The 15,182-nt window shown below is 41.3% G+C and overlaps 1 protein-coding gene across 2 annotated transcripts in view; it reads right to left on the bottom strand.

Annotated features, from left to right (window-relative positions):
- hbs1l (HBS1-like translational GTPase) overlaps positions 1 to 7,213 on the bottom strand; it is a 37,533-nt gene extending 30,320 nt beyond the window's left edge. Inside the window, exons 1-5 of one of the 2 annotated variants that reach the window (XM_063014949.1) lie at positions 7,118 to 7,213; positions 5,803 to 5,868; positions 4,919 to 5,056; positions 3,921 to 4,118; positions 2,705 to 2,845 (exon numbers count right to left, since the gene is read on the bottom strand). In XM_063014949.1, coding sequence (XP_062871019.1) covers positions 2,705 to 2,845; positions 3,921 to 4,118; positions 4,919 to 5,056; positions 5,803 to 5,868; positions 7,118 to 7,160 — 586 coding nt within the window. In that variant the 5' untranslated portion in view covers positions 7,161 to 7,213. The remainder of the gene's footprint in view (positions 1 to 2,704; positions 2,846 to 3,920; positions 4,119 to 4,918; positions 5,057 to 5,802; positions 5,869 to 7,117) is intronic. The other variant, XM_063014950.1, reaches the window with a different exon arrangement.
- Positions 7,214 to 15,182: the final 7,969 nt, after the last annotated feature.

Raw genomic sequence — 15,182 nt, 5'->3', positions numbered from 1 at the left:
TTAAAAAGTCTTTAATACAATCACACGGCTTCATCTACACATGATTAATTAAGATTTATATTTAAAAAAAAACACAATAAGTAGCTGTAGAGAGGTGCAGGCATCCTGGCACCTAAATGCTCGCGCTCCTTCTGTTCTTTTGTTTTTTTTCTGTCTCTGTGGTAAACCAGAAATGTTTCAGACACCAAACTGCACAAACAGCTGGAGAATTTTCTCTCTTTCTCCTAGTGTTTGGTTTTTTTCTCTGTGCTTAGAGAGTACACAAAATGAAATGATCAAAATATTGCAAAATTGGATGTTTAAGCTAAAACTGAGACACTAGAGATGATTTAATAAATGCAATAATCCCGTCCACGGTGAGGTTACACCATTACGAAAATGTTCTTTAGCCTATATATATAACGCATTTACCATATTACCGTGTTACATGTATTTATTTTAACTAAAAAAACACCCAGATGGTGCAGATATTCCGCTAGCACACCAGCGCCGACATTCTGAACTCCTCGGTTCGAACTCGGCATAGCCACCGGTCAGCTGGGCGCCATCTAGCAGGCATAATTGGCATTGCCTGCAAGGAGGGATGGGTGGGGTCTTCAAACGCTGTGTAAGGACCCTAATTAGCAGATAGAGAGGCATCTGTGCAGAGTGCATGGGTAAAAAAGGGTTAAGCTAAGAGCTGCACGCAGGTCGGAAGAGGTGTGAGCAGCAATATACCCACCTCAACTGCAAAAAAATTAGGGATCCCCCAGCAGCGGAAGACAAACTGACAACACACGACTGGCTGTACCAGCACCTGTATCAGCGCGTTTTAAAAATTAGGAAAACTAATTGGAAAGTTAATTAGAAATGATGAATTTAGATTTGTGTTAAAAAAAATATGCTCCTAAATGCTTGTATGTCGGATTTATTTATTTATTCATTTAAGTTTTAACCCTATGTTTAACATGTACATTTACATTTTCGGCATTTTGCAGACGCTTTTATCCAAAGTAACTTACAATACTGTGACAGTATATTTTCTGAGCAACCGAGGGTTATCGGCCTTGCTCAAGGGCCCAACAGCAAAAACCTATGCTGTGGTGGGGTTTAAACCTTAACCACTAGGCTACAGCTGCCCGGTATGTGTCATTTAATGCCAAAACAGGTATTACGTTTCTGTCTGTTTATTTTACCGTCTTTATATTTTGGGCCATTTTATATTTTGTGGCTCTGGTAGGTAAAAAGAAGCAACCGCTGGACACGTGTGATGACAACGCCCCTCCTCGGTCATGCTGCTCCGCCAGAGCGGTACGTCATTTCTTTGTATTTTTGTCCATTAATAAAATAAAGGTTTAAGAGAATGAACTAATGAAAATGTCATTGTTCTTATTGGATTTGGATTGGATTCTTGGATGTTGGATTTTTACTGGTGGTCTCAGACTCCTTTTAGCCAAAATTCCGAGGTGTAAGTCATAGGAACCCAGGTTACTCTGGCATATGTTAGAAAAGTACCTTAAGTGGCAAAATATCAATGACGACGACTAGCTAAATCGATAGAATTGTGACAGGCCCAATAAAGAGGGATTTTTTATTATATAAAACCTAAAGCTATTTAAAATCAGGTACAAAAATATTCCTTCTATAAAAATAATAACAAAATTTGTTAATAAGGACACAAAACACACTTAAAACTCATGAATACTGTTTAAAAACACCAGTAAATAGGGTTAAAAAAAATGATTTGTACAGTGATTTAGGTTTTTCCCATGAGGGATTAGTCCAGCGTTCATTCAGTGTATGGCAGCTTGATCGAGTTTAGTGGATTTAGTTCAGCTAAATAAAGTAAAATAAAACTCAGACTCTTAATCTCTGGTAAAAGCCTTCTTCTGGTTGGCTTTGATGATATCATCGGGAGAGGGGGTTTCGAAGGAGAACGGGGTGATGTGATGCAGCGGTGGACCCTGGACCGTTTCCTTCACTCGCACCACCTGCCTGCTGTACAGGAAAGCTTTATAGCCGGACCTGACGCGCTGGGTTCGTCTGGTTCTCGCTCGCGTACACATCGTCAGCGCGAACACGGACGGCCGGGCGAAAACTCTGTCCCGGTTGAACGAATCGCCCTGTCGTTTCCGACGGGCCGCAGGAAAATCTGGCGACCTCTGTAATACGATTTGAGGAGGTTCACGCTGCGCCGCTCGTCCTGCGTTTTTATTCAAGGAGGACGACGAATTTAGAGAAATGAGGTCCGATGATGACGTACCACAAGCAGGAGGTTTGAGATCAGAATGTAATGCCGTACTACTTTTGTTAGAGTTAGCTTCAATCGTGGGGACGTTTTGCAAGCCTGGGATCGAACCGTACAGTCCGGGGCTGCTGTTTTGATGCTCGTGGAGCAGCTCGGCCAATGACAGGCTGGCATTCTTGCCAGGCAGCAGCATTTCGAGTGGTTTACTAGCTTGCATGGCATCGCTGAGGCTACCGACTGGCAGAGACGGACCCACTGTGGGCTCCTGTAAGGTCAGACTACTCAAAGAGCAAGACAGGAGACTGGAGGAGGCGCTACAAGCCAAACTAGACAGCGAAGGAGCTTGGGAACCGAACCCGAGGCTGGTTTCAAGGGAGTAAATACCAGAACGCTTGGACTCATGCTCAGCCATCAACTGAGCCAAAGATTTCTGTCCTGTTAATGCATCCCCTTTAGGTTTCATCAAGCCTCCCTGACCTGAATCGGAACCCCGACCGGAGCCGTTGAGCTTGTTCGGCTCAGACGTGGCTAAAAGATCGCCGAGGCTGAGCGGAAGTGTCGTCGCCGGTGTGTGTGTGTGTGTGTGTGTGCTGTTTCGTGTGGAGTGGGATAAAACTCCTTACCTTACGAGGGCCAATTGTGGTCAAAGAGAGTCGAGGGGGAGGATGAGGAAGAGGATTGGTGAGGCACCACAGGTCACATGACGGATAAGATCAAACAGAGAAGAAAGGCAATACTTTAAAAACTTGTCAAATAACATCAACACAGGTACATATTTATTTATTTATTAGGATTTTAACGTCATGTTTAAATAGTAAGGACCCGAACCGCCCCACCTGGGAATCGAACCCAGGACCCACCGAGCCACCGCGCCGTGACATATTATTAAATAATGCCATATTTAACACATATCTGCATTATTTTGTGGCATGATCTCTCTACATAGACGCATTTGCGTCATCCTACACTCCCGAGAAGAGGGCGTGTCTAAATTCCTAGATCCCTTAAAATGCTCCTACTGAGGCGCCTTAATCCCGAGTGATGATCTGACCGAATGACGAGGGAGCGTCCGACGCCTCCTCAGCGCTGAAGGCAATCCCAGCATTCAGTGCGGCACGACTTCTCTCACAAAAAATGACAAATATGACGGACAAATGAAATGCGGAGCAACCAACCGAGTTCTTTTCAAACGTAAATACATTCTCGCTGATGTTTAATCTGTATAAAGGTGTAATTATACACGTGTCGCTTATTTGTAAATTCGGGCTCGTCTGGGGCAGTTACTGGTGTGCTAGCGGGTTGTGCCGCCTCAGCCCGTCGGTTTGAATGTCCTGAGGCTAACCGTGTTAGCTTAGTACAAGTAGAGCGTCTAAATAATCTGCCTTATCAGTTCGATGTCTTATTGGAATCCTCTCTACTGAGGCAGCTGATCAGGTAGGCAGTAAGCAGCAAGGCAGTTCACTAGTGTCTGAACAATCGTATTTCATTATAATAGTAAATTGTTGGGCTTTATTTCTTACTAGTTGCATTTTATAGTCGTTTTCGACCTCAATAAAGCACAAACGTTGGCAGAACAACTTCATAAGCTCAAGTGTGTCCTTATTCGGAAAACCCCTGGAGTTCAGAATGGCCCAAGGTAATGTAACACTAACAGTGTGTGTGTGTGTGTGTGTGTGTGTGTGTGTGGGTGTACCTTTCTGTGGTGGATGCTGGGTTGGAGGTGCAGTCGTCTGTGTTCTGCTGTTGCTGCTGCTGCTTTCTGCTGACAGAATGGAGTCGAGAGCTCTCTGAGGATCGCAGTCGTACTTCAGAGCAGCCTGGCTCAGGGTCGAGTCCAGGACCGTGTCTCCCAGCACCGCACGCATCTGGTCCAGACAAGAGTACAGCCGGCCTACACACACACACACACACACACACACACACACACACACACACACAAACACACAAACACACACACAAAGTGCAATTAAATCCGCAGCCTTCACATGCAGACAGGTTTGTTTGCAGCAGCTGTGACTATTATCATGGCTGAGTACGTCAAGTCAACTTTATTTTTAAAGCACATTTAAAGACTACAAGAGCCAACCAAAGTGCTGTACAATATAAAAATCAGGCAGTAAAACCATAAAAAGTAGCAGTAAAGAATGACAAAGGACAGTAAAATTTAAAATAATTAATAAAAATACAGAAACAATAGGACAAAGTTTGAGATATACCCTGGACATAAGAAGAAGTTCTTTAAAACTTATTAAGGGCAATGAAAAGTAAGTTTAAACTTTAAAAATCAAAGTGTGTGTGTGTGTCTCTGGGGGCAATTTGTTTCTTTACTTGTGTGACATGCAGACATGCAATTTTGCTTTCGTCATCTCTACAGGAGCATCTGCAATGTTTCCTATAAGTGTTTAAATATTTATTCATCATTTATTAGGATTTTAACGTCATGTTTTTACTTTGGTTACATTCATGACAGGACAGATAATTACTGGTTACACAAGATTCATCAGTTCCCGTCTTTAATGGGAATCAAACCCAGGACCTTCTTGCTGTGAGGCGACACTGCTACCCACCGATCCACCGTACCCCAGGTGTTTAAATAAAAATCACTGCAAATACACTCGTCCCTTACAGGACACAGTTCAGCCCTGGAAACCTCTCGTGGGCAACTCATAGCTCAAAGTGTGGCTTTTGCACCTTGTTCCAGGGGGTCGAGCACGAGCGTGGCGGAGGGTGAGGCTGGAATCTCCTCCTCTTCCTCATGTTCTTCTTCCTCCAGCGGCTCTACCTGCCGCGCCTGCCGCGAGTCCTGCCGCGAGTAAATGAACTGAGCGGCTGTAAAATCGAGCAAAAAAAAAAAGACTTGCACGTCAGATTTTAATATTTACACACACATACAGCCATTAAGTGACACAAATTGAAGTTCTGACAATCAAGCAAACATATTAATAATCCAGGGCAGATGGAGACCTTTATTTGTCATTTTATACAGATACACGTCTACAGTATGAACAAATTACTTTAATTATGAGCTAAAATTCTCAAATTACGAGTCTAATATAGGTACAAATCTCAATATATGAGTGTGATGTAGCTACAAATCTCAAATTATTAGTCTGATGTAGCTCAAATTCCCAAATGATGAGCAATATGCATTATTTTATTTGCAAATTCATGATTGCGTTCAAATTAGGGTCGTGCTGGTTTTGTGGGCGTCAAAACACTAAATGTATGGACAGCTGATGGTTTTCCAGTGTCTCAGTGTAATTTCATGTGTAATCTCCTGTTCAACAGAGAATCTACTAAAACTCTGCATTACCTGTTATTATTTTATTAATATGTACATAAATCTATCACACAAATAATACTAATGATGATTAAAACATGAACGGTAACAAAGGTCACAGTTCCAGTGAACTATCTGAGTGTTAAACAGTGGAATTAAATTATATGGATGATTTGGGTTACAGAAAAATTCCCAGTGGTGAATCAGTGTGTTTGACCGTCTGGGTTTAAATGAGCGCCGCATGTGTGCTTCTAGTCAGAGGGGATTTTTCTGAGTACTGAATCACACCACCGACCTGTAGCGGGAGAGATGCAATAATCATCGTCCACTGACTGTCCATAAATGTCATCTTCCTCAAAATCTGTGGGCAAAACAGAACAAATGACGTTAACATGAGTGTGAACGACAGTTTTTCCCATAAGCTCATCAATCAGAGTGACAGAAACAAAAGCAATTATCTAATTTATTTTAGCACCTATAAAGATCCTCTTTGGCCCCCTCCTGCACCTCCTCCTGCCTGGGGTCACCATCCTCAGCACCCTTCTCCTGATATAACTCTCATCCCTCCTCTGCACATGCTCAAACCATCTCAATCTCACCTCTCCACTAACTTTGTCTCCAAAATATTCTACCTGCATCTTACCGATCTTGATCTCTGCCACCTCCACCTCCTTCTGTTATCTTTTAGTCATTGCCACTTCCTCCGAGCTGTACAATCTAGACTTTCTCTTTCATTCTGACATAAAGGCTTTTATCACAAATGACTCCTGCCAGTCTACACCGCCCAGTCCACCCTGCCTGCGCTCTATTCTTCACCTCTCTACCACACCCTCCATTACTTTCCTCCATTAGAGTCCATACTTTATTTATTTCTCTTTTTAAATCTCTGTTTATTACAACTTACATTTAAACTACCTAAGGTGCCAAGACCTTCACTAATGTGTTTTATTTGGATCTCAAACCTCTTGAAGCCACATGAAGACCAGAAGTATATTCAGGAGAGTCTGTCAGGCTCATGGACTGCTCTCCACTGCCACCTGACCTTAACCCCACTGACCATTTATGGGGGCAGTTAAATTAGGAGAAATAAAAGCACTATAGCTTATAGCTCCAATAAACTGGTGATTAAACTTATTAAATGCTAAATAACCTGGTGGTTTCAGACTTTTGTCATCCACTGTGTGTTTTTATTCAGTATAAAACTTTATTAGTGTATTTTAAGAGGTGTATTATCGCACTTACTTCTTTTAAAGTCATTATATGTGTTTATATTAAGGAATGTTTGTACTATGTTGTTGTTAGTGTTGTGATTTCTCTGATTGTAAATAAAACGTAAACATTAAGTTTGTTAACAATGCTGGCTGGTCAGGCTGTAACTTATCCTGTGATTTTAACACTAAAAATGTATAAAAATACGTGTTTAAATCGCCTTATTACACCAATAACTGGATGAATTACACAAAGCAGCCACCAGCCTCCACACACATATATAAACACACCAGCTGCTAGCTCCAGAGCTAACTGTTAGCTTCCAAACTCAGGCAGCTATTTGTTATTTATTTACTAATAACTAATCACATAAAACACAGAACAGTCTCATCATCATCTACCTTCATCGTAATTATAGCCTCGAACGTTCCTGTGGCGGGACATGGTTCTGATTTCTCTCTATCTGATCAATGATTCGGCTAAAAGTTCCAGCTCATGAATTAATATTGACGTGTGCGCCTCACCACAGAACCGCCGCCATGTTTACTGCGCATCAGACACGCGCATGCGCACTGCTCCCGTCACCGGCTCTGCACACTTCAAATCAAAAGTCTCTTCATGCGGGAAAGTGTCACTTAATCACTCATTCATTTATTTAATCACTCATTCAAACATTTACTTACTCATTCATTTACTCAGTCATTCATTCACTCACTCATTCATTCACTCACTCACTCATTCATTCATTTAATCACTCATTCACTCACTCATTCATTCATTCACTCACTCATTCATTCACTCACTCACTCATTCATTCATTTAATCACTCATTCACTCACTCATTCAATCATTTAATCACTCATTCATTCACTCACTCATTCATTCACTCACTCACTCACTCACTCACTCATTCACTCACTCATTCATTCATTTAATCACTCATTCATTCACTCACTCACTCATTCATTCATTTAATCACTCATTCACTCACTCATTCATTCATTCACTCACTCATTCATTCACTCACTCACTCATTCATTCATTTAATCACTCATTCAAACATTTACTTACTCATTCATTTACTCAGTCATTCATTCACTCACTCATTCATTCACTCACTCACTCATTCATTCATTTAATCACTCATTCACTCACTCATTCATTCATTCACTCACTCATTCATTCACTCACTCACTCATTCATTCATTTAATCACTCATTCACTCACTCATTCAATCATTTAATCACTCATTCATTCACTCACTCATTCATTCACTCACTCACTCACTCACTCACTCACTCACTCATTCACTCACTCATTCATTCATTTAATCACTCATTCATTCACTCACTCACTCATTCATTCATTTAATCACTCATTCACTCACTCATTCATTCATTCACTCACTCATTCATTCACTCACTCACTCATTCATTCATTTAATCACTCATTCACTCACTCATTCAATCATTTAATCACTCATTCATTCACTCACTCATTCATTCACTCACTCACTCACTCACTCATTCACTCACTCATTCATTCATTCATTTAATCACTCATTCATTCACTCATTCATTCATTCACTCACTCACTCATTCACTCATTTAATCACTCATTTACTCACTCATTTACTCATTCATTCACTCACTCATTCATTCACTCACTCACTCATTCATTCATTTAATCACTCATTCATTCACTCACTCATTCAATCATTTAATCACTCATTCATTCACTCACTCATTCATTCATTCACTCATTTAATCACTCATTTAATCACTCATTTACTCATTCATTTACTCAGTCATTCATTCACTCACTCATTCATTCACTCACTCACTAATTCATTCATTTAATCACTCATTCATTCACTCACTCATTCAATCATTTAATCACTCATTCATTCACTCACTCATTCATTCACTCACTCACTCATTCATTCATTCATTTAATCACTCATTCATTCACTCATTCATTCATTCACTCACTCACTCACTCACTCACTCATTCATTCATTTAATCACTCATTCATTCACTCATTCACTCATTCATTCATTCACTCATTTAATCACTCATTCATTCATTCACTCATTTAATCACTCATTCATTCACTCATTTAATCACTCATTCATTCACTCACTAAATCATTCACTCACTCATTCACTCACTCATTTAATCACTCATTCATTCACTCACTCACTCATTTAATCACTCATTCATTTAATTACTCATTCATTCACTCATTCATTCATTCACTCATTTAATCACTCATTTAATCACTCATTTAATCACTCATTTAATCACTCATTCATTTAATCACTCATTCATTCACTCATTCATTCATTCACTCATTTAATCACTCATTCATTCATTCACTCATTCATTCATTCACTCATTCACTCATTCATTCATTCATTCATTCACTCATTTAATCAGTCATTCATTCACTCACTAATTTATTCACTCACTCATTCATTCACTCATTCATTCACTCATTTAATCACTCATTCATTCACTCATTTAATCAGGCACTCACTCATTCATTCAATCATTTAATCACTCACTTATTCACTCATTTAATCACTCGCTCACTCATAGCATTTAGCAGATGTTTTTATCCAAAGCCATTTACAATTGTGACAAAAGACAATGCAAGGAATTGAGGGTTAAGGGCCTCGCTAAAGGGCCCAACTTGGTTTAGTGAAGCTTGAACCAGCAACCTTTCGATTACCAGTCGTAATTCTGTAATTCTGTGTTTCTTCACTCCTGAGACAGGAAAACTCAGGTGGTAAAAAATTCCCACTGTGTGTTTTATTACCTCCCTAAAATTAATTGTCTCACATCTGGTGCAGGTCGTCTGGAAATCACCTTAATCCCCCCTGAGCCAATCAGCATCCTCCACCGACCCAACATCCTCCTCTCCCACCCTTCACCTGCAGCAGGACACGGAGGACACAGAGAACCCGGGCTTTACGTTACAAATGAGATCAAGGGTCAGTAAATACAGTACAGGTACTCCTGTACCTCACATCCACATGTGCTCGAATAAAACCTCACTACAAAACTAACAGCATTAGGAACACGACTGCAGGGATTTACTGTCTTTCAGTCGAACAGCGAGAGGCTTACAGTCGTGTCCAGAACATTTAAATGTGTAATTTTTTCCTGGCATTATGAGGCAGAGATTTGTTTATTAGACCTCCGGTAGGTGCAGTGTGAAGCGTCATCTCCACTGCTCTAGAGTCCACTGGTGGTGTGCTTTATACCCCAGCAGACAATGGACAGCATATGGCTGTATGCTTGGAGCTTTTCAATGGGCGCAACACACACAGAAACACCCTGGACGGGGTGCCAGTCCATCGCAGGGCAGACACACTCACACACACACACACACACACACACACACACACACACTCAGGGAGGGCAATTTTAGAAGCTCCAGTTAACCCTGACTGCATGTCTTTGTACTGGGAAACCCACACTTACATGGGGAGAACATGCAAACTTCACACAGTAGGGACCCGTACCGCTCCATCTGGAAATCTAACCCAGGACCTTCTTGCTGTGAGGCGACAGTGCTACCCACCGAGAAGCAACATTAGCAGAATGAATCAGTGTGTGTGTGTGGGTGGGTGTGTGTGTGTGTGTGTGTGTGTGTGTGTGTGTGTGAGCGATCTTTTCCAGCAGTCTGTAATCTTTGCTAAAAGCTGTCATTCACATCTGTATGACATTTGACACTGGGGTGCAGGTCTAAATTTAACGTGGAACAAAACCAGACACCTGCAGTGCACGACCTCGAAGAGTGCAGCTTGAACCTCACACATCTGATGCATTCTCAAACTGACCTAAATACATGCCGAGTGAGAAACGAGAGAGAAATGATCGAGAGAAAATGAAGGAAAGTTTCGTGCATGACCACAAAATCCTTATAAACAAATCAACTAAACCATACGCTTGTGCCTGTAGAGCGCTCTTTCAGAGTTACATTGTTTTTGCCTTGTTCTCACACAATGAAGGATAATTACTTGCTTAACTGTATTACACAGCACACCTGGAAGCATCTGCACTCGTTATGTTTCTACATTCATGCATCTGTATATAGAGAGATAAACAAAAGGTCGAAAGAGGCAGAGAAAGACAGACAGAGAAAGATGGGGCTAAGATTTCAATTAAAAAACAAAAGTGAACTTCCGTACATGCGTGTGAGCATCTCGGGCGTGCGGGAGGCCACCGATAGTGACTCATATGTAATGATGAAGGTCTTACGTAGTGACAGACTTTACTACAGCGGAAACTGTAATTTTGAAAACCTCGATCTCACGCTGCGAGTGCAGCCAATCCAAAAATCACACAAAAATGTACCATATCAATATCATCTCATTACAAAATGCATTTATTCACGTCCTGTAGTCGTACACCATCCACAAATTCCCCATAATACTGTTACCACAGTTCAATTCAATATGATTCAATTCAACTTTATTGTCGTTATGCTAGAACAGAGTTGTTCAGTACAGTAGACCCTTGACTTACGAATGTAATTGGTTCTGAAGGGCTGTTCTTAAGTCAAAATGTTCGTTAGTTAAACCTATTTTTCCCATAAGAAATAATGTAAATAGAATAAATCCGTGCCAGACCTCCCAACCCCCCCCCCTTACCTAACCTCTCTAATGTCTTAAATGCTCTTTTTTGTTATAAATACAAGTATATTTTATAAATCTTAAATTATAGAATAGACATTCCTGTAATAAACAATAATAAACAACAATACACAGTAGTACTGTACTGTACATAAACACACATTACATTTCGTGACGTAACGTGTTTCACGAATTTCGGTTCGTAATATGAAATTTGTTCGTACGTTAAGTTAAAAAACACCGTTCGTAACCTGAAATGTTCGTATGGTAAACCGTTCGTAACTCAAGGGTCTACTGACTGCAAGACTGCAAGGGAAGCTCAGCTTCCCCTAAAATGTCCAAAATTAAATGGTCAAATATGTACAGTTGTGTTAACATTTCATTGACTACAAATGCGTTAGAACACGTTCATCTCGAAGACGAGTTTGTTCAGAATCAGCTAATTATCACAAATCGACTCGATTTTCTTAACTTAACTCATACATTCCCGTAGCGTCAATGCATTTGCCCCCAGAAGCCGAGCGTCTCTTCACTTCTATGGGACTGCGTTGAGTTTTTTTTTTTTATGCTCCGAAACTCGCCGGTCATTGGATAAATGCATCGATTTTGTCCCGCCCCCGGACGCTGAGCGTCTCTGGGGGTGAATGGAGCTGTGGGCGGGTCTGGACGCTGAGCTTCTGCAAGATGATTGGAGGATCAGTGAAAAGGCTGAATCCCGTTTTGATTGACAGCTAGTTTGAGCGCTACACCGTCACTTCTCAAACTCAAAAGAAGCTTTATTGGCATGACAAACAGGGACATTCGTATTGCCAAAGCAATACACTTCATTAGTCACTTAATCACTGGGAGCTTCAGTCCCATCGCGGATTTTGCGAGTGAAGTCGAAAGACAAACTGCTGCAACCCATTTCAGGCCATTTTCTTGTAAAAGGAACAGAGGGCAGAATTTATGTGTAAATAAATTGACAAATTTTATGATGTAAGCCGACAATGAGCTTACCCTCTTTGAAAGACCAGCAGCCGCCACTGGTCTACTGTATAATGAAATGCTGTCGAGCTTTTCTCTAGTAAATTAACAGAGAATAAGGAAGAAGCTGGAGGTCTAAACAAAAATCTGCTATTAATTATGATAGTGGTGACAATAAAAATCATCTTCTTGGGAGTCAAACACTAAGAATTAACTGCTAAAATAAGATATAGAATGTATACATAACTAAAAGTAAAATTAAAAGTAATTATTAAGCAAAAGTTGCCCATTAGTGGTGAGGTAGCTCAGCTGCTGCTGTCACCAGTTGCCAATGGAAGTCAATCCTGTTTAATTTACGTCATTTAGCAGACACTTTTATCCAAAGCAACTTACAATTAAGACTGAACACGATTTGAGCAATTGAGGATTAAGGGCCTTGCTCAGAAGCTCATCAGTGGCAGGAGAATTCTTTACCCTCTTGAGATCTGTGGTCATATTGGCGGGTCACGGTGGCTAAGTGAGTAGCACTGTCGCCTCACAGCAAGAAGGTCCTGGGTTCGATCCCCAGGTGGGGCGGTCCGGGTCCTTTCTGTGTGGAGTTTGCATGTTCTCCCTGTGTCTGTGTGGGTTTCCTCCAGGAGCTCCGGTTTTCTCTCACAGTCCAAAAACATGCAGCCAGGCTAATCGGAGACACTGAATTGTCCTGTAGGTACTGAGCCACTAGGATGCATAAACCAGTGCATTGTAGTGCCGGTCCCAAGCCCGGATAAATAGGGAGGGTTGTGTCAGGAAGGGCATCCGGCGTAAAAACTGTGCCAAATCAATAATGAGGATCTCCTTCCGCCGGCGACCCCTAATGGGAGCAGCCGAGGAATTAGATAGATAGACACACTTGTATGATATAGTTATATATATAATATATAATATAACTCAATAATCACATATTCAATCACATCAAGGGTCAATCTAGAACAGCCGTTCTACACGTTTTCTGAGGGTTAGAAAGAAACACACATGGACGCAGGGAGATTTTGCAAAACCTTTTACAGGCAGCGGTGCTTTACAGTGCCTCACACCAAAACCCATTCACTCCATCACTCACACCTAGTGGCAATTCAAAGCAGCCCTTCCACCTTCTGCTTCTTTCCATGTGGGTTTCCTCTGGGTTCTCCGACGTCCTCCCACATCTCGACAACATGCAGAAAGTGGACCGGCCGCCCCCAGTGCGAGTGAGCAGGTGAATGGGTGAATGAGTGATGCTCTGTCCAGGATGTAGTACATGGTGGTGAGTGTGCAAGTACTTTAAATGACATTTACAGCATTTATCAGAGAGTTTTATCCACAATTGTGACTGAAAACAATTAGAGCAACTGAGCACTCGCTTAGGGACCCAACACTGCAACTTGACGGTAATGGTGGGGCTTAAAACAGCAATCTTCTGATCACTAGTCCAGTTCCTCCCAAGGATCAGGCACATTTATTTGGGAACAAGGTCCTCGTCTTGTGGCTGACACGTTCAGTAATGACGTAGTCCCCGAACCCCCCACCCGCCCGTCTCTGAGATGCATGGATGGACACGTTCAGCCCAATGCAGGGACACAACAATACCACATACTCCACATGAGCATCAGGGCTCAGGGACAATGGACCAAACCAGCTGAAACGATTCTAAGTGACAAGAGCATGACAGTGAATCAGGACGTCTGACCAAGAGGAACAAAACAATAAAACTTTCACAGAGAGCAGCGTAATGAAGGATTAACACACTGTCTTTGTCCAGAAAAAAGTTTGGCTATTTTTACATTATTTTAGAGTTCAGAGACAGACAGACAGACAGACAGACAGATAGATAGACAGACAGACAGACAGACAGACAGACAGACAGACCGACCGACCGACCGACCGACAGATAGACAGACAGACAGGTATACATAGATAGATAGATAGATAGATAGATAGATAGATAGATAGATAGATAGATAGATAGATAGATAGACAGACAGACAGACAGATAGACAGACAGACAGGTATACATAAATAGATAGATAGATAGATAGATAGATAGATAGATAGATAGATAGATAGATAGATAGACAGACAGACAGACAGACAGACAGACAGACAGACAGACAGACAGAGAGAGAGAGAGAGAGAGAGAGAGATAGATAGATAGATAGATAGATAGATAGATAGATAGATAGATAGATAGATAGATAGATAGATAGATAGATAGATAGATAGATAGGCAGGCAGGCAGGCAGGCAGGCAGGCAGGCAGGCAGGCAGACAGACAGATAATGTAGATAATCTAGAAGCTTCCGGAACATGGGTGACACTGTGTACAGTCAGACGAGTTTTACTGCCCTGTGAGGAACAATCCTCCGCTCCAGCTTTTTCTATCATAATATAATCATCAGTGAATGTTAGCCAATCAGGAGCTTCTCTGTTGTGCAGCAGTCTGTGGTGATATAAAGCTCGCTTGACTGTTAACAATGTCTCCGATGTTCCATATCCAATGCTCCGATATCAGACAGATTTCCTTTCAGCATAAAGTGACAGTTTGGATTTTCTTTTCCTTTCTGTGGCAAGAGACTAGTGTTCCATTCACATAAAACTGGAGCACTTAAACTAGCCCTATTTGTATGGGCACAGAGACTCAACACATGATAATCTGAAATGAATGGGAGGTATTTAGACCACCAAAAAATGTAATAACGTAAGTGCTTTGTTGTATAGTCACCACTAGCGATTCGAGCCTTACGTTCCCCATGATGTTGCTACTCATGGTGTAAAACCAGTACCAACATCTTTAAAAATAAAAGGTCATATAACCCTGCCATACAAATTTGTTATTGTAA

Source organism: Trichomycterus rosablanca, chromosome 19 (assembly GCF_030014385.1).
Source record: "Trichomycterus rosablanca isolate fTriRos1 chromosome 19, fTriRos1.hap1, whole genome shotgun sequence".
Taxonomy (NCBI): Eukaryota; Metazoa; Chordata; class Actinopteri; order Siluriformes; family Trichomycteridae; genus Trichomycterus; species Trichomycterus rosablanca.
This window is presented reverse-complemented; position numbering and strand designations above follow the sequence as displayed.